Source organism: Oncorhynchus masou, chromosome 13 (assembly GCF_036934945.1).
Source record: "Oncorhynchus masou masou isolate Uvic2021 chromosome 13, UVic_Omas_1.1, whole genome shotgun sequence".
Lineage (NCBI taxonomy): Eukaryota > Metazoa > Chordata > Actinopteri > Salmoniformes > Salmonidae > Oncorhynchus > Oncorhynchus masou.
In genome coordinates, this window is record NC_088224.1 from 54,709,558 (window position 1) to 54,730,131 (window position 20,574).

At 43.8% G+C, this 20,574-nt stretch overlaps 1 protein-coding gene across 1 annotated transcript in view; it reads right to left on the minus strand.

Moving 5' to 3' along the window:
• Positions 1–20,574, minus strand: part of zgc:172282 (leucine-rich repeat and fibronectin type III domain-containing protein 1-like protein) — a 109,333-nt gene that overhangs the window by 27,436 nt on the left and 61,323 nt on the right. The window contains 1 exon segment of the mRNA XM_064984316.1: positions 18,655–20,059. Coding sequence (XP_064840388.1) covers positions 18,655–20,036 — 1,382 coding nt within the window. The 5' untranslated portion in view covers positions 20,037–20,059.

The following is a 20,574-nucleotide window of genomic DNA, read 5'->3' on the forward strand; positions in this document are numbered from 1 at the left end:
TCACCACGTCTCATATCACTAACAATTGCTACCTTGACTCATTCCATCACAGCATCATGTTCCTCCTTATTTTAATGTAGCTAGCTGTTAACTTAAATAACTGGCTGCAAAATTGGGTCTCAAAAATCAAACTGACTCAAATATGGCCTAGGTAGCTAGCTAAGTGACAACCCTATTAACTCTGTAAGTATCTACTCTATTGCTTAAGTAGGCTAACGTAAACTCACCCCATTCCGTACAAATATGCATAACCGCGACATTCAAATGAGGCTGCAATGAAAACGAATGGGACTGTAGTGACTGTGTTGGCATCAAAATCCGGGGTGTGAACCACGTTTCGATTCAGAGTTGATTGACATGGTAATGGACTAACAATATTGGAGAAAAGATGAAAAACTGACCCCTTTGACGCTGTACGTTACATCGTGACCTGTCACTATGCATTTGCAACTCATTTTGTGCCGTACAGCCTCTTTCCACCAGGGGTAGCCGTTCTCTCGCAGATTAAAATCATACTTAAGCTTTCTTACAAGTGTATATGGTTAATTATTCATGATTTGTCTAAATTAATAGAATTATTGCTAATATTTAACTAATATTTCATGACTAGGGTGCCAATTGCATTTTTTGGCACGACATTACTGCGAGCCATCAAGACACTCAAAAGCCGGAACAGTAGCAGTTCACTTGTGAGGCTAACGTTAGCGCAGCCCTAAATCCCTCTTCAAATTCGACACAAACCTTCAAACAGGTATGTGATGAGACATTACATAAACTATGTTTAAATTTACATTTTAAAGTTGATTAGTTGAAAAAACCTGTTTCTTCACACAACATATTTCCCCCTTTCAAAATCACTTTGTAGCCTTTTCTCCCCTCCCAACATTTTTAAAAAGACCCGACGAAGCTCATTGCCTTCTTGAATTATGCAGAGATGGGCATCATGAAGGTCTCGTCATTAATTTTGTTGGAAAGGGGAGAAATTGTGCTTTACATTGGTATTGATATTACAGTTGATCTGGAAGTGTTACGTTTTTTGGGCACAAAAATAAGGTCAATTGTACGGACCAAGGTGATGTACAAAAGTGAGTGAGTTTAAGTTACACCTCTGAGTTACATCTGTAGGATATAGATGGCTAACAGGATCTAGCTAGCATGAGGTAGCTGGTCAACATTAATTGCTTCTGACACATGCCACAATCCTTCCAGCTATACATCTTACAGATATATGTACCGTAGTTAGCAAGATAATGGTTTATAATAATTGCAGTTTAGTTCATTATCTAGCTAGTTGTGTGTTAAACTGACAGTCTGCCTGTAAAATGCAACAAGTTAACTAGCTAGCTTTCTAACCAATAAGATAGCTACTGTAGCTAGCCTCACACTTACTCCTTAACGTTGGCTTACCATGCTTTCAGGACAACGCCACATTCTTCTTGCCAATCCTGATCGACTCCTTTGTGCCTACTCCTGTCACGTGGGTCTTCTTCTAGGTTAAAAAACATGTCTGTAGACAGTCTGGTACCTTATTGTCAAAAAGCAACCCACTCGGGATACAGCCACCTGGTGCAGTGTTTCAGAGCGGTTCATCGGCACAGCCACGTCGTTTTTATCTCAAATTTCCAATCTTGAATAAAACAAAAAACAAAGTGACATATCATATTGATACATATATGCACTACACATGATTGTTTTGGGGGTGTTAATGTGAAACATGGCATTTAATGAAAATATAAATGTAGAACGAACGGTCCGTCATCAGTGTTCCCACACAGGTACAACAACTACTGCGCACAGAGCTTGTAATTATCTCACTAGTTTAAGCACCGCCTTTGCCTAATCCATATCCATCCAAAAAAATCTATGAATAAAACACAAAACCAGGAACTAGGTTTTATTTATTCACACCATAGAAAAGAAGTGAAAGACAAAACAGTACAGATAAAATAAAAAGGTGTGCAGGTGAGGTTGGAAGCCAAAAAAGGGCTTATATGAAAACCACACCACAAATATAGGTACATATAACTACAGCTGCTCATAATCACATAATTCTACATGGATCTTGACAGATTCTAGCCTTTTAAACGTCCACGAGAAATCTGTCCACGAGAAATTAACCGGCACAGAACACGCCCAAGGCCTCTCTGCCTGAGCCGGCGCCTCAGCCAAGCAGAGAGAACTGTGGCAAGGGGAGAGTAGGACAGGCATGACCAGCCTCTCAAACAGACAGCAATTATTTCATCATTTATTCATGAGCTAACCTCGGTGCCCTAAACCTGGTGGAGAGGAAGCACTGTAAACCATGCTAGGTTTTCCCACCATGCTAATCAGAGTGAGCGCTTCAGAGCTGCATCATATGATGAGCGATACTAAATAGGGGTCGACAACAGGGCGCTTCAAGCTCGACAATATGCGCTTTAGGTAAATAGGACTGGTTAGAAAATGAATCCGTGTGAATATTTAATTTTCGCAGCCCTCAACACAAAAATGGTTGCACGATGACCTTTGCCCTGCTACCTGATTCTGTCAGTCCGGCTCAGAGTGGTGTGTCAGAGTCCTCTGGCCATGCAGACGGTAAGTGTGAGTATGTTATTGTATATGAGCCTAAACAGCGAAGTTGTAATTCTCCCTACAGGCTATTCAGGATGCTGCTATTTCTCTCCACACCACCCCTCCCTCTCCCTCACTACCCCGCAGTGCATCTTAAAGACAGAGCCCTTGTCGGTCTTATTTTTCTGTGTACTGGAGCCATCGCGCACCAAGTGGATAAAAGACTTCAGATGAATACCCAGAGGTCTCTCCTTTTACTATCCCTGTGACGTCGGCAATAAAACGTTCACCTCATCTGTAAAACACACAGATACTGCTTATGTCTAAAAACACACACTGTCAAACCGGGAAACACTGCAGTAAATATCTATCCAAGGTATAACTGGATTTTAATGTGGCATCTGTACTACCCTCATAATCGCTGTGTGTCCCATTCCCAGTGCAGATGAAGTACCTACTATGCATTCCTTTAGTATGCACCAGAAGATAAAAACACCAGAGATATATATAGGGATCCATTGGAAGGCCTATTCGCATGTAGCCTTTGAATCAGTGGTGGAGTTTGTTTTGCATGGCTCGGTGCTCCAGGTGGGTGAAGATTTCACTTTAGGACCAATAAAAAAGCTCCCTACCTGGGGCACCGGGACATGCAAAACGAACTTGACCATTTTCATGCTGTTGCAAAGCAACCAACCAGCAAGTGATAAACATCAGAGACCAGTGAAACATATGCAACAGCCTTGAGATCCCAGTCTACCACCATTAACAGCAAAACATTTCCATTTACCCAGCAGCCTCTCTGTCATTCAGCGTTTTATCCCCAGATGAGACACTGTCAGTCACTCTCTCTCTCACGAAAACCCAACCGTCGGGGATCTCGCTAAAACGAATTGGGTACGAATCAAAAGGTAGGATGAATGGAATTTTGATATCAGTGCTCAGCATTAGGAGCTATTTATATTCCCGCACCGCTGCGTTCCCTCATCCCAGTGTTGGGGGCGGTCTAATTCCTTGTCTTTATGGAAGAGGAAGGGATAATAAGACCCCCTGTGGAGGATGCGAGATCCTTTTAGCTGCAGAGAGTGTGGCGTCAACTCCACGAGCCTCGTATCTTCACAGAGGCAGCCAGACTCATTTGAGGGAATTAAAGAAGCCCCCTCAGTGACAAACACGTGGAACACCCGGGCATGGAGCACACTGGCACAGTAGACTGGGAGACAGGGCTACACGGATTGGATTGTGATGACAACAGCACACAAAGTTAAAAGACAAAAGCACACATTGGTTACAGTAGGGGACTCTGGCAAAGGCAAGGATTTACATTGCGCTCGTGCTAATCTTAACATTTGAGTTATCTGGGTGAGATGTGCGGTTGGATGTGTGCTGCTGCCCATCTGCCAGTGTCAGTCCTGCCCTCCCTCCGTGTGAAAAATCTATGGACTGAGATTGCGGTGGTACTGGGGGCTCGCGCCACGCTGATAAGGGTCGACTTTACTCCCTCGCTCATGTGGTGTGATGCAAGCTCTTCTAAGCATGTTGCAGAGGGCGGAGAGACGCGTCACGCATCACCGGCCAATGGACAGGCAGGTTATCGATACAGAGGGGAGAATCACAGAATGGTTTGCCAGACTCTGAGTAAGCCGGAGAGAGTTGGCTGGTAACCCCTTGGGATAATTGTCACGGCCGTCGTCACCATCCTAATTATAGAGGCCAATAATGTCATTACTGACACCAGTCACTACTGTCAAGCCTGTCATCTATGTCATATGCTTCTGCTCGTCACCGTCAATAGCCGAATAATTACCATCACAGTCGTCATGACCGCCACCGCCATATGAAAACCCCATTAATAAAGTTATTTTCATCAGATCCATCGTCATCCGTGCACCCTCGATATTGTCTAATGCATATTCACCCGCCGCGAGAGTAAAAGCAAAATAACACGATCTCTCGTTTTTCATTAAAATGAACAACTAATTATACCTTTGTAAAAACCGTTATTGTTGCGCTCCTTGTCTCTAATGGATTGTACGCCACCACAGCGTGACATATTAGTAATGGCTAGTGATGAATGCAGTAGCTCTCGACAGTGTTCTCTCCTGCTTTTATTCCACTGGAGGAGGAGGACATTTGTGTAAGTGCTAATTGTGTGGTGGCTGATAAAAATGGAGAATACAGTACATACCGGCGGGATGAGAGATTAAGAATAACAGAGGGTATAAAAGTAATGTATCTTTCCTCTCGGCAACCGCTGTAGGCGGTCATGGTAAGAGGGCACATTTCATGCAATTAGAGTCTGCATGTACCGCACTGCATGCAAGAGACTCTGTAGACAACGCGTTTAGCGATCCTCGCCTCACGATACAGGGAGGACACTTTGTTTGCATGCCATTAAGCTGTGTAAACACATCAGACCCCGAATTAGGTGATGCACAGCGCCATTAAAGCATCGCAACTATTCTCTTAATATATCACTAACATCACTTTACAGGCTTATCTCCGTGTACTCATTTTCTGCTTGCTATGCAGTTAACATTGCATACACCACTCATGTGTCTGTTCTTTTTGTGATCAAAATGTTTGTATTGTCTTTAGTAAGGTACACAAAACAGGTACACGTGGACAAAGAGGTGACGAGATGGAACAACAGTTACCACCCCCTCTTTTTACAGTCATACGCTGATGAAAGAGCAGTAATGTTTCTTTCACTCGGCCCATGCGTACGTGCGACAGACACTTCCGTGTTTTACAATGTCCAGGAATGATAGCAGCCACTGCTGTCTGTTTTAAAGAATGAGGAGCCTGCCAACGCGAGGCTATCCTCTTCTTGGCCGCTGTTAATCCCGCCAGCCAAATACGTCGCCGTCTGACAGATAGGTCTAAAGTGCTATCATCAATTAACAGTGACATAGATGGTGAACATGGTACATGTCTACACATTATGCCAGAGAGACAGGATGTAACACAACTCCAGAAACGTAAAGCCTTCGGACATTACCAAACCATATGAAAAATAAAATGTAGCAGGAGCCCCCTGAGGGCACAGTGAGCAGGCTGGGGGAATGTCTAGCTTTAACCTTGAATAGTTGGCATGGTGTACAGTAATTGCTATGGGCAGAACTTGTCTGTTCTGTCCTCTTCACGTTACAGTATGGTATGACTTATTATAAATACTGGAGTCAAGATTATCGCAGTCCACTTTAATGATTCAGGAGAAAACTAAAAATACTCCATCAAATATGAGTGAGAATTAAGAACTTCATGTGTAAATACAGAGCAATGCATAATTCAAACTCCAAAGTCACGATGCAAAAGAAAGAGCCATCATACAATGCAGTATTATGGAGTCTAACAGCCCAAGATGTACTCTTTCAGGAGCTTACCTTTACTCCTTAAGTTCCAAGGATCTTATGTTATTTTCAGAGATGCTCTGGCAGCTAAAACTCCATCTAATCGATTCTCAATTGCGATGCGGTTCTAGAAACATAAAGCCCTATACTTTCATGTCACATCAAAATCATTTCACAAGTGCAAAATATGCGCATGCTCTACACTGTTTTAAACGGCTTCTCATCACAGTTGAAGCCAGCAGAATTTTTCAGTGACAACACGTTTCTGACGGCCTTCTTCCATTGCACACAAGTGTTTGGAGCCCGCTAGACAGCTAATTAGCACAGGTGGTTCCTCTGTCTTCCGTCTGTCTTCCGCAAACAAGCGCTGTAACATGGAGACATGGCCGTGTGAGAACATTAACTAACCCTATAAAGTTGTGTATTCATTTAACCTTTTTTCTTCTCTTTTTAAATTATTTTTCGCTGATATGAAAGATGAGGGCCTTATACTTCCAAAACCGTACCGCAAGTGACGCATGTTAACGTTCTGACCGAGTTTTAACCCCCCCCCCCACAGAAAACGCCTTCTCCAATGACTTAGTGATAACTTCCATACATTGCAGTGTTCTGTACATATGACCTTATTTTAGTGCCCCAAACATGTAATACTTCCAGGTTAACTGTTAATATGAATACCACTGTAAGGCAAAAATCAATGACGAGACCTTCATGCTGCCCGTCTCTACATGACTGAAGAAGGTAATGGAGCTCCATTGCCTTCTGAGCTAATGAGTGATAGCGAAAGGGGGAGATATGTTGTGTGGGAAATTTTCACCTGACTTGTCAAACGTATCACCTCTAAAATGTTTATAAAACACCATAAAGAGCTTATATAATGTGTCATTACATACCAATTTGAAGGTTTGTGTCAAATTTGAATAGAATTTTTAGGGTGTCGCAAAAAGTTTTCACAAGTAAACTGCGGCTGTCGTGCCTTTTGAGAGTTATGATGACGCAAAATATTTACTATCGATTAAAATTAACTATTGATGAACTAACTTTACACTAACCATCAATCATTTCTTGTTTTTAAACTCCGAGAGAAGTGCTACCCCTGGTGGAAAGAGGCTGTACGGCACACAATGAGTTACATTATGCCGTAAGTTACATCATGAGACGTCACGAAGTACCGTACCATGTCAGAGGGGTACGTTTTTTCACCTTTTCTCTAATTTTTTATTTCACCTTTATTTCACCAGGTAGGCAAGTTGAGAAGAAGTTCTCATTTACAATTGCGACCTGGCCAGGATAAAGCAAAGCAGTTCGAAATATACAAACGACACAGAGTTACACATAGATGTAAAACAAACATACAGTCAATAATACAATATAAACAAGTCTATATATGATGTGAGCAAATGAGGTAAAGGCAAAAAAAGGCCATGGTGGCAAAGTAAATACAATATAACAAGTAAAACTGTCACGCCCTGGTCTATATTTATTATGTTATCTTCATTTATTGGGTCAGGCCAGGGTGTGACATTTGTATTTGTAGTGTGTTTCGTCTTGGGGTTGTGTGGGGTGTATAGATTAGTCTATGGCTGCCTGAGGCTTCCTGAGGCGGTTCTCAATCAGAGTCAGGTGATTATCGTTGTCTCTGATTGGGAACCATATTTAGGTAGCCTGGGTTTCACTGTGTGTTTGTGGGTGATTGTTGCACCAGTCAGGGCTGTTTCGGTTTTCGACGTTTGTTGTTTTGTATTGTTCGTGTTTTTCATCATTAAAGATGTATCGAACGAACCACGTTGCATTTTGGTCCGATCCTTGTTCCACCTCTTCGTCAGAGGAGGAGTTGGAAGAAACCCGTTACAAAAACACTGGAATGGTAGATTTGCAATGGAAGAATGTGCAAAGTATTTTTATTTCTAATGGGGTGCAAAGGAGCAAAATAAATAAATTAAATACCGTAGGGAAAGAGGTAGTTGTTTGGGCTAAAATATAGGTGGGCTATGTACAGGTGCAGTAATCTGTGAGCTGCTCTGACAGTTGGTGCTTAAAACCAGTGAGGGAGATAAGAGTTTCCAGTTTCAGAGATTTTTGTAGTTCGTTCCAGTCATTGGCAGCAGAGAAATGGAAGGAGAGGCGGCCAAAGAAAGAATTGGTTTTGGGGGTGACTAGAGAGATATACCTGCTGGAGCGTGTGCTACAGGTGGGAGATGCTATGGTGACCAGCGAGCTGAGATAAGGGGGGACTTTACCTAGCAAGTTCTTGTAGATGCCATGGGCCCAGTGGGTTTGGCGACGAGTATGAAGCGAGGGCCAGCCAACGAGAGCGTACAGGTCGCAATGGTGGGTAGTACATGGGGCTTTGGTGACAAAACAGATTGCACTGTGATAGACTGCATCCAATGGTGACAAAACAGATTGCACTGTGATCACCACTGCATCCAATTTGTTGATAAGTAGGGTATGCACTGGTAAAGTGGCTATTTTGGATGTCAATGAATTCATTTGTAAGTCGCCAAATAAGTCGAAATGACTTAAATGGTAAATGGATGGTCAGTTTTACAAGGGTATGTTTGGCAGCATGAGTGAAGGACGCTTTGTTGCGAAATAGGAAGCCAATTCTAGATTTAACTTTGGATTGGAGATGTTTGATATGGGTCTGGAAGGAGAGTTTACAGTCTAACCAGACACCTAAGTATTTGTAGTTGTCCACGTATTCTAAGTCAGAGCCGTCCAGAGTAGTGATGTTGGACAGGCGGGCCGGTGCGGGTAGCGATCGGTTGAAGAGCATGCATTTAGTTTTACATGTATTTAAGAGCAATTGGAGGCCACGGAAGGAGAGTTGTATGGCATTGAAGCTTGCCTGGAGGGCTGTTAACAGTGTCCAAAGAAGGGCCAGAAGTATACAGAATGGTGTCGTCTGCGTAGTTGTGGATCAGAGACTCACCAGCAGCAAGAGTGACTTAATACTATTGGTCCATTACCATGTCAATCAACACATAATGTGCATATTCTTGCACCATCTTGCACTTGAATGACCTCTAACCTTGTGTTCTACTTCTTCTTCCTTTGGCTTTCTGGCAGAATAAACGCTGTGTTGCGTATTGCTGCCTTCCACAGGTTGGAGTGCGGATTGCACATTTTGTTCTCCCCTACAGTTGGCAGTGGCACACAGTAGTTTCTCCATCCCAACCCTCTGTCTATGCCTTCTTGCCATTGGGTCTACGTCTCACCAAACGGCGGGCTCACAAACACTAGGAATAATCCATTTATTTTTATCCACCTCAACACTCAACACTACCCCACGGATTACTTCTTTGAGCGGTGCTATGCCCTGGAGAGCAAAACACGCCACAGGTTGAGCCCCGAGCAGCGTGACTCAAAGCGCCAGCTTCCTCTAAGAGGTAGATACAAAAAAAATAAAAAAATCGAAACAATTCCATTTCCCGACACTTTTACAGATGTAACCATTCCCAGTTTGTCCCTTACCCAGCTTGACACAACATATGGGTCGGCTTAAAAGCAGGAACGCACTCGTTCCAAAACTCTCACTCCAACCGGTCCAAAATAATCTCTGGTAGGATTCTCAGGGCAAACATTAGAAGTCTCCACTACGACTGTCGTCGCAGGTAGGCCCAATTCCTCCTCAAAGCGCTCCCCACTGCCAACCAACTCCATTTCAAGAGCCTCAAGATTCTCAGGAGAGCAAGAAGACCTAAAGGTAAGATAACTTGGATTGCATACAGGAGACGAAGGTATGTAGTCAAGTGACAAACCTCTGAATTTAGTAGCACCATTATGCCATCGTGTCATCACACCCCCTCCAAAAGGCCTCTAACCTTGTCACATGACATGAGTCAATTATAGGAAGGAAAATATCTGACCACTAGGGGGCAAGAAGCCACAGAAACATCTAACTGGAAACATGATAGGGGCCATGTGACCACCCTTGGTTCAAGTCAGGACCTGGTCTTTGCAGCACCTGAGTCACACTGGGTCTAGTAGTTCTGACAGTTAATACAGTTATACTCTTCCCCAATGTTTGGTGTGTGTGTGTGAGAGAGTGAGTCACAGAAGGTCTTTGTTTTGTGCCCCACACACACACACACACACACACACACTCTCACAGGAACACACACACCCATCCCCTCACACACACAATTGTCCAGAGCACCTGCTTCCCTCTGTCGGGTCCCCAGGTGGCAGACAGGGCTAGTTTAGCCCACTTACACTGATGGCCATCTGGCTTAGGCTATATAAGTGGCCCATCAGTTAACACATGGCAGAGAGACTCCCTGCTAGGGTGCCCTCAACCCATGGTACACACTCATGCCACCACTCAGAGTCTTAAGATTTGCATGATTTCCAGCCATCTCAAACTGCCCATACATTTTTAGCAGAGCCCCAAGATGGAGACCATTTCTCTGCCATTGTTTCCAAACATAAAATATGTTGAGTCATAACTGTAAAACGTCAGATTCAACCCGCAACGAAAAGCAAACCTACAGTAGGAGCCGCTCGGACACATAGAACACAATGACAGTATACGTCTCTCTGTGGACGTGTTGCGGATCGATAGATTTGATAAATGGAGGATAAATTTGGCACTTGCCACGCTTCCTCAAATCTGCCCGATAACTTGAAATGGCTTTGAGTTGAAGAAGGGGGGGGGGGGGGTCAGAACACCTTAATGCATTTCAGATAAATCCCAGTTACCCACTATCACTAAGGGGCTCAGGCTTTGAGAAGAGGCACCCCAAAGCACCTGGAAACACCCCAACAGCCTATAGGAATTTATCTACTATCAGCGGTCATTGGCTTACATTGCCTTACTATAATTGAGTACTTCAGGAATTAAATCTGCTTGGAAAACTTCCTAAAATCAGTGTGAGACATGTTTTGGGAGAAGACAAGTAGACAAAGTCAGTTGAAGTTTTTTTTGGGGGGAGTTTGTTTTACTTCACAGTGCAGGCTTGAGTGTTTCCAAAGAAATTAGTATTTCAATCAAACTGTTTCTGTGATGGATTTGCACTTAAAAGAGCAGGAGCATACTTTACTACTGCTTCTCATAACATTCCTGCTAACCAAATTAATGTCATGCTTAGTTTGATGTAAATAGCCAAATGAGTTGCAGTTCTTCCAAGCAAATTAGAATCTCTATTGGATGCTGTTGTTCATGGTGCATCAAATAGATGAATACTATTAACAAATTAGAATCTCTATGATACAAAGTACATTGTTTGAAAATCCCATGGAGGATAATTGGATGGGTTCTGCATGTCTGTCTATGTGTGTGTGTGTGTGGTTGTGAGAGAGAGCAAGAAAGAGAGAGAGAAAGCATGTGACTGGGTGTGTGTGTGTGCATGCGTGCGTGCGTTTGTGCATGTGTGTGAATTTGATGTGTTCAGATGATGGACTGTTCATGAAGACACGGAACAGTGTTCATATTACCACACGGTAATGACAAATGCATTGGCCTTTACCCATCATTTCCGATGCATCGACTCGATCCATCCTCCGCATTCAATGACGTAGTCACCTCCGTTATGATATCCATCAATAGGTAACTCAACAGCATCTCTGTCACATTCTGCTGCCTTCACTCCTTTATAAAAAAAGAGTGACCTGTTGTCGGTGATTAAAATCACTAACTGGGCCAGTGCCTCCCTCCCTCCCTCCGTTATCGCTACGGCTGTTGCATGTCTGTCTGCTTAATTAATCTAAACACACTCGGGGATGGAGGAAATGGGGGGGGGGGGGGGGGACGACGACGTGTGGACACCCATAATTAAAAAATGACCTGGGGCTTGGGGAGGGTGATGAAAACTCTGAGCAAGATGCCAAGGACCAGCACATCAGTATTGGGTCTGGGGAGGTGACCGGGCCTTTCGCTGAGCACAGCTAGATTTGGACCAGAGGAGGAGAGAATGGAAAAAAGTACTGTGGTGGCTGTGCAGTACAAAAGGGCCTCATTCGCGCCCATGTAACTAGCAAGAGCGACGTGACTCTTTTGAACTGTAGCGCTTGATAACATCCATTATTTTTCATGGGTTGAGTATAATTGGCAGTCATTGAAGCAGGTATTTGGTACTTGTGTGAATGCCCAGTTGATGTTAGGGGGTGTAATCCAATTAGTTAATACTAAGTGAATCATTGAATTAGAGGACAATGGCCTAATGATTAGCTAAGTGCGTAATGCCATTTGTGTGTACACACATTAGTAGAGAATTACAAAGTAAATAAGGAAGGCATGAGCCGTAAGTGAACTAACAACTGGCAAGACTCAGGCTCAGTAGAAGGGTTAGGGAGAAACACACTGCTTACACATTCTCCCATTGATCGATAAAACATACCATGACTAGGGTTACAAAGCTACCAGTAAATTACCAAAGTTACCCGATATCTTCAGTAATTTTGTAAATTTTTAGTTCTATAACTTTGTATCCATAATTGTCCATGAGTTTCTAGTAGTTAGACCATATGGTTCAAAAGGAAATAGCCTCATTTGTTTAACCCTCCTGTTGTGTTCCGGTCGAATTGGACCGAAGTTTGCGCTCTGTAATCTGATTGTCATAATGTTTCATGACTTTGTCCACACAGGGCATCTGAACACAAAATACATTTAGATGATTTTCATTACATTATGGGTTTTTGTACACCTGTGCTGTTCCTGGTCAAAAATGACCGGTCATCAGAAATGAACGGGTGAGACTACAATTAGTGTATAAAATTGAGTTCAGGCACATGCCCATTAATTAGATGGACACTTCCTCTCCCAGACCCCCACATGCATGTGTTTGAGCGTGCGCACACACACACACACACCCCTTCTTGGCGTCCATGGCAACCCCCATGGGAACCGTCCCTAATAGAATCTTTCCCCCATGGGAATCACACCTGTTGGCATTCTCACAAACAATCGCAACATTGTTTCAATAATATATATATAACTTTTCTCACAGCCCTGGTTTATAAAGCTTTTTTGAGGCCTTGCTCAAAATTCATTCTGTGGCAGCACAATGACAAAACGATATATGTGAGGCTCTTGATCATATCACCAGTGAGGAGGAGAGAGGCCAGGAAACTGACAGTTTCATCTGAGTATTTGTTATAGTCAAAATATTCCATACATTATGCTTTTTTTTAACTCAAAAATGAGTTGTATGACCTCAGGTCAATGAGGCCTACAGGCCATAAATAGCAAATATAAGTTCAAAACTAGTAATGTTCACAAGAACTTAAGTTGATAAAAAGATGGATTTATAAATCAGCTATAATGGGGAGGTCAATTTGGACCGGAAACACAGAATTAATTAACATGAAACAAACACAACAGGAGGGTTTAAAAAAAAACATCTAATCAACAATGGCATTCATTTTAATTCCCCCTGCAACTCGCCCAACTATTGACAAACTGCCATCAGTTTGATGCCAAAACATTGACAACAAATACATATTGACAACAGATACATATTGACATAGTAAAATAAATAAATAAAGCTTGTAATAAAGGATATTTTATGCTGAAACCCTCATATTAAACCCCAACGGTATTCGCAAAGTTCATGGTTTATATTTTTTGACAATATTTTAGAGCGTTTTCATTTAAAAAAAATATTTCATGATTTTACATATTTTACACGCGATAAGAATGCACAGATGTCCAGAGATGTAATAATCGTACGTACCCAAAAAGGCCCGCTAGATGTCTTACATAAAATCTTTGAAAGATACAAAAATGCTGTTAGTTTACTGGTAAACCTCAAATGTTTTCATAAATATATCCTCCCTTTGCAGCCCTAAGAATGACACAACATTCCTTCTAAAAACTTAAGTTCAGGATCATACCAGAGCTGAAACAAGAATACCAGTGTGTGGTTTTAGGGTTATGGGTCATCCGGCCACATAGTACATACCCTGCAGCCTTCCAGCAAGGAGACGTCCTCTCATCCCATCAATCATTCACGATGGGGGAGGGGGGGTCACTAGCCTGGAGGGGAAGACCATCTATCTAGGCTAGTCTCTTCTCCATGCTATATCCACGGGTTCACACATTAACCATCTGCCAATCACCTCTGATGGAGTGCAGCTTCCAGAACGACTACATGGAGCCTAATGACATGCTGTACCTCCTCGTCTTCATGCATGGTCTTGGCCAAATTCATATTATCACATGAGATAAAGGTCTGGCTTCAAATTGAAAATAATCCCCTATCACCCACATCAGAATTCAAGGGAATCGGTCCATATTTCCAGCTCATTTCCTGTTGATTTTAAACACTTGATCCTCAGCAGTCGAGTCGTCTAACTTGCTATAATATCTTTGCAGAGAGGTGTCTACTATTTATTTTCTAGCATAATGATATTTAAGTAAGTTGATTTGATTGATATGCATGCCAGTGTAGCATGCATGAATACATTTAGGGAACTGAGATTTTTGGGGGGCGGAGATGAGACAACCAGATGGGTTCATGTCTGGTGCTTCTGGTAGGGGATAAAGCCAATCGGCCCCTTGCTGCCCTTTCCAACAGAGGCATACGTGAGGAGAATCCACTAAGATGGATAAACCTGGAAAAGGGGGAACATGACCGGATTCTAAGAGGCCAGTCATAGAAAATGGGAGCAGCGAAGAAGAAGGAACACTTAAAAGAAAAAGGCTAAGCTTAGAGATTTAGAGTCAGACGTTGCATGGTAGTTAGTAGAGCTGTGAGTGGGTGAGTGAGAGAGTCTGCACACTTGTACGCCTGTGTCTCTGAGTATAAGTGTAGTCCACATGGTAATGTGCAGCTGAGCATATCATGTGCGATATCACAAACACCAGTTGAAAGCTTCAGCACTCTGTATGCATACAAATGAGATATCACGTGATGGCAGCCTATCAGAATCCCCACCTTTTTCCTGCTGTACATAACTTAAAATGCCATCACGGCATATAACTTTGAAGAAAGCGTTGAAGTGGGCAGGTAGATGAGGAAGAACAGGTTGGGATAACCATCTGTCCCACACACCAACCTTCTCAACTCGACGCCTGGTTCCATTTGTATTGGCAAGCCTTAAAACCAACCATTTTAGAGATTAATAACAGAGATTTTTGTGTTGACTCAATCTTCGACAGTCGATTTATACAAGGCGCGTTTGCCTTATCGCTTATGTTACAGTTGTGGGCATCTGATAACAACAAAACATTATGTTGCCATTCTTTGTTGAAATAGGCCATCAAAAGACAGGCAACACATTGTCTTTCTCGATTCCCTATTTGAGATCTCCATGCGAGATCCGATCTTACATACTATGTGGCCTGGATGAGTCATCCTTTTGGCCTTAAAGTTTTGTGGTTAGTTCCAACACAGAGGACCGCATAGTAACGAGCGGTTAACAAAAGAACAAGGCAGTCTGGCTTGTTCCCTCAGCCGGCTTGTTCCCTCAGCCAAAACCTACATATTTAGCCTTATGTCTATCTAGCCATCTCTGTACAGGCGATATGCTGCACCATCATGCACAGCAAGACAACTACGTTGATGGTATAACCCATTACTCAGGAGAAGCTGTGTACAGCAATGTCATGCTCTTCTGTTTGATTATGTTTTGATTTCTCACAAGGCAATGCTGTGAACATGTCATTGCGCCATCTTTGCAGGGGGCCTTCAAGTACAGCACCAAAAGGAAATTACGATGAACTTGTTGGCAACCGAGTCTTTTCAAAACCATAATTTGGGGAATTCACTTACGCAATGCTCCGTTTTGCTCCATGCATCATACTTTGCCAAGCCTTTGTTCAGAAGAATCCCTAATGTGTTTTCAATTGTTTCGGACTATATATATAGTCCTTATAAGGACTGTCTGAGAGATATCGCAGGTACACATCAAGTGGGTAAATAGTTGCATACCAATGATCCCGCTGGGCAAAGACGTCAATTCAACATCTATTCCATGTTGGCCATTTCATTGAAATGACGTGGAAACAACGATGATTGAACCAGTGTGTGCCCAATGCGATGGCTTTGTCTCTCCCAAAAAAACGATGCCAGCACAAAGGCTCCAAATAAATAGGTGAATGAATGTGGCATGTATCCTAATAATCGCTCAAGTGTAAACAGACCCAAGTCTGTCAAGCGAGTAGATCGGTGAGCTCATTGGTCATCACAAGGTATTCAAATAACCAATGGTATGAGTGAGCAAACAGTAAATGCCTTCCTTCCTTCCTTCCTCCCTCTCACATGAGTCCACTTGCACACAAGTGGATTAGCAGTCTATTCAACTGTGAATACTATATAGCTGTAGAAGATGTAGTAGAAGCACTTACACATTCTGAGCCTGCTCCTCGATTTCAAACGACCGAACAAACGTCCATCCCTTAGTAATATGGTTCAGCTGATAGTCGTGATATCACAGCGACAAAATCTCTGTTCCCTCATTCTTTCTCTCCTCACTTCTTCCTTTCTCCCCCCTCCAGTGCTCTTCCGCCCATCCCTAATAGAACCTCATGCCGAGGTGATTTAGAAAGCAGGGCATGAAAGGAGTGTGTGTGTGTGCGACGGTGCCATTCTATTGTGGCGGGGCCTCTATTCAACGGGGCCCCACCCCAGAGAGGGACTGAGGCGTTGAGGAAGAGTGACTACTGCATAAGTCCAGCTGGGTCCCATTGTTCCCTGGTGACACCCCGCATGGATCCACTAGCAATGCCATCGATGGGTACCGCCCAAGTGACTGTGCCAGCAAATATACAGTGGAACCCAATGGTCCTCACAGCCGGCCCCGGGTGCTTCTGATATAAACTATCAATCACTTCCTACATCAGAGGAATGGTTGGGGCCATGTCCCAATACTGTCAGATGGCTTCCTTTTAATAGTCATTTTTTTCTGGCTGTTGATGTGATAAAGAGAGCATTGATTTACACTTGTATGAAATGCATTTGTCAAGTCATTTCAGATCCACGGACATGAAGGGAAGGACTATCAAGCCGAAATGACATGGTTTTTTTTTATACAGAAATGGCTAAAATGATCAAGGACACATTTTGAGTAGGAGCTGGAACAGAGCAAAGTGAACATAGCAGCTAATTTGCAAAGGGCCAAATCAGCAGAAGGGTACCGGCAGACATTTCCATAGCCCTAATGCGTAGCGAGCTGGCAGGCTGGCCCATTCGTTTGGTCGACCTAGTTCCTGTGGGCATTATACTGATTCGCTCGTAATAATTTTGGGGCTGCGGCGTGTTGTGTACTGGGACCTGGCAGTGGCTGTTACGCCATTCCTCTGCACAGCTTTTGAAAAATGTCTATAAATTACAGCTTCGGGGTGTTGTTGCTAGCTTGAGCTCCTCGCCCCTGAAACATGTCCCTTATGCACATTCCTCTCTTCTTCCAAATCAATATGGAAGACAGAGGCTGAATTTAAGCAAGCTTTGCTGCCCTAGAGTCGAACAAAACCTCTGATTCATCTAAAACAAAGAAATCTGTTTTTTTTTTAAGATGAGTTGTTTAAGAAATGTACTGTACTTGCTTTGTTTGTGTGGGTGTGTGTTTGTATTAGTGTATTGAATGCCTTTGAGTGTACTATGTGCTCATACCCTTCAGTGGGTGTGTAGACAAGTGAAAGATACATACTGTAATATGCTAGGTTTACATAACTGTGTGTGTGTGTGATCACTGCTTGTCCACCCCAAATAAACAAATCAGTCAACTAGTCAATGAGGAACAAGAATCAGGGAGCCAGGTTTAAGTCCTTAGTACTAGATAAATTCACCTACAGTAACATCTCTCCTGTCCACTCTGTTAATTAGCTGCCGTGTTCATTCGTTTAGGCACCCCACACTATCCGCTGAGACAGAGTGCATCAGAGCACAGAAGCGTCAGTCTATAAACTGCGTACCTGCTCTAAAACTATCCACAATCCAAACTGTGCCTCTCTGTGCACAATGCTCCTCTACGTGTTCAGCATTCAAAATCATCCCTCCAACTCCCCGTGGTAACAGACACCGCTTGGGGAATACGTTTCCCTTGAAACAAAGATGGAAAAGTTCTCTTTCTCTCACTGTGGCTGTGCATTTTCCACAGTGGGACAGGCCTGCCTATCTTCGGTCACTAAGAGTTGCCACCAAGAATCTCGGCGTGGACGCCCCTAAATGAGATCCTAAATCAATTTTCTCCCTTGGTGACTGCTGTCATTGATCAGAGAAGAAAAAAATAAAGTTGCCTGCATACAGCCCTGGGCCAGGCCCTGTAAGAAGACGTGAGGAGACTTGAATGAAAACCAATACTTTTTGAGGACCAAAATAATTAATGAGCGGAACAGAACGATCCATCAGCATCTATCAGAGCGATACAAACTGTACAAATTGATATAAATTGATGTTAGACCTGACGTATGCAATGACGGAAGCATTAAAACAAAAAAGTATTACCTTGGAACAAGAACAAAGGAGAGAAATAATAAATTACAATAGAAGAGCGGAAACATTTTCTCAGAGCAAATGAAAAAGCGTCCTTGTTTATCTCTTGCAAATAACGATGAGTAATTACCACCTAATTATCATCTCATTATAATGACATACATGTGTACAAGATGAAATGTGTCTGGTGTTCTTATGATTGCTACTGATAGACATTTTGTAATTGTACATCTGCGAGTCAAAATGGTATTTAAATCACAAAACCTTGAGTAGGTCATTAATACAACAAAAAAAAAAACAGTCTCTTGGTTAGATTGAGTTAATAACTTTGAACTATTTCCCCCATCACCCATGTTTACATCCCTATCCCTCCTCACCTGTAGATGAGCGTGTCATCCAGGGAACTGTTGTACTGGACCTGGTACATCCTGATCCCAGGAACGTGGTTCTGATATGGCCATTTGATCAGCACTGAGCTAGCTGTCAGCTCGGCCATCAGCACCCTTCCCTCCTGGTTCCTCCGTGTGTCGTTGCCCGTGGTTGAGGTGGACTTGGCCGATGTGAGGATGTCTGAAGGACCAGGGTCGGGCTCCCGTAGCCGGTTGGTGCTGTTGGCCAGGTGGGGGAGGAGGTTGACCACCAGCTCCACCTGGCCCGTGGACTCCCCCGCCGCGTTGGAGGCAATGCAGGTGAAGGTTCCAGAGTCCTTCAGGGAGGTGATGTTGATGTCCAGGCTGCCGTTGCTGAAGGTGACCGTCCGTGACGTGTTGGAGATCAGACGGCCCTCGGGGGAAATCCAGTGAATCTCGGGGTCCGGGTCTCCGTTGGCCTTGCACTTCAGACTGGTAGGCTGGCCCTCCATGGTGAAGGTCTTGGCAGACTTCCTGGTCATGACCGGAGGTTCACAGATGAACTCCTCCTCTGGGATGGTCCAGAAGTACTTGGCTGTGAGGTCTGGAGGAGAGGCGCAGGTCTCCAGGTCGTCTTCCCTGGTCAGCCTCCTCAGCCACAGCAGCTCACAGTTACAGTGGAGCGGGTTTCCACCAAAGCTCATCACCAATGACGACTGAGGAGATCCTTTGGCTTTCGCGTAGACAGGGATCCGCAGAAAAAGTGGATCCGGTGGGATCTTCTTAAGCTTATTGGACGTCATGTCCAGACGCGCCAGCTTGTGCAGGTTGGTGAAGATCCCTTGGGGCACGTGCTCTATAAGGTTATGGTCCATGTTAAGGGTGTTGACGTTGGTTAGACGGCCTATCGTCTCCCAGGGGATGTCCACCAGGTTGTTGTAGGACAGGTCCAGGTCTTCCAGGGTTCCTGTGAAGTCGTCAAAGGCGTGTGGAGAGATATTGTGCAGCTGGTTGTTGGCCAAGATCAGGTGCCTAAGGTTGGTGAGCCCCCGAAAGTGGTCATCTCTGATCACACTCAGCCGGTTGCTGTCCAGGTGCAGCGCTCGCAGCCGTTTGAGGTCCTCGAAGGTGTAAGGCATGATCTGGCTTATGGTGTTGCGGGACAACGTCAGATGGATCAAACTAGTCATGTTGGCAAAGTCCCGCCTCCTTATGGCTGTGATATAGTTCTCAGTGAGCCGCAGCTCCACGGTGCGCCGGTCGATGACGGTGGGCACGAAGAGTAGGCCCGTCTTAGCGCAGAGGATGGCCAGTGAGGGGGATAGGTTCTGGCACATGCAGCGCTTGGGGCACAGCTGCCCCCTGGTGGAGACGGCCAGCATCAACAAGGAGAAGATCAGCCGGTCCATCCTCCCTCCTGCTTTCTGGGAAACTGCAAGGCAAAGGAGAGGCACTGGTCAGGAAGTGAGAGACCAGGTGGGGAATTCACGAGGTGAATCAAGATGTATATCTATGTGTTTAGCTATCACAGTGGTCAAACTGAGATTAAATATCTCTATCAGCCATGATCAGGATGCAAAACAGCAGTGTTCGAAGTACATTCAGGTGATTAAAGCCAGGAAATGTATGTGCAATACCTCAAATTAAATAAATGTTTAGCACAGAGGCATATGGTTGAGGTGATGTTTCAAAAGAGCCAATTTTCTTAACAGCTTGTATCTTATTTTCCTCCTCATAGGAACTTCTTTAAGATGTTAGGGAATTATACACGTGTCGTGCTAATACGCCCAATGAAGAGATGAGGACAAATAGTAGGTTTGTGTAATTATAGCTTAGCAAATCATTTAACTCAACATGCAATCCTTGGACCAAGTTAGTTGGCTGCACAGTTTAATATGGGGTTTATCACAGTGGGTCTACCTTCTGTGGATTCTCTAAAAGCCAGTC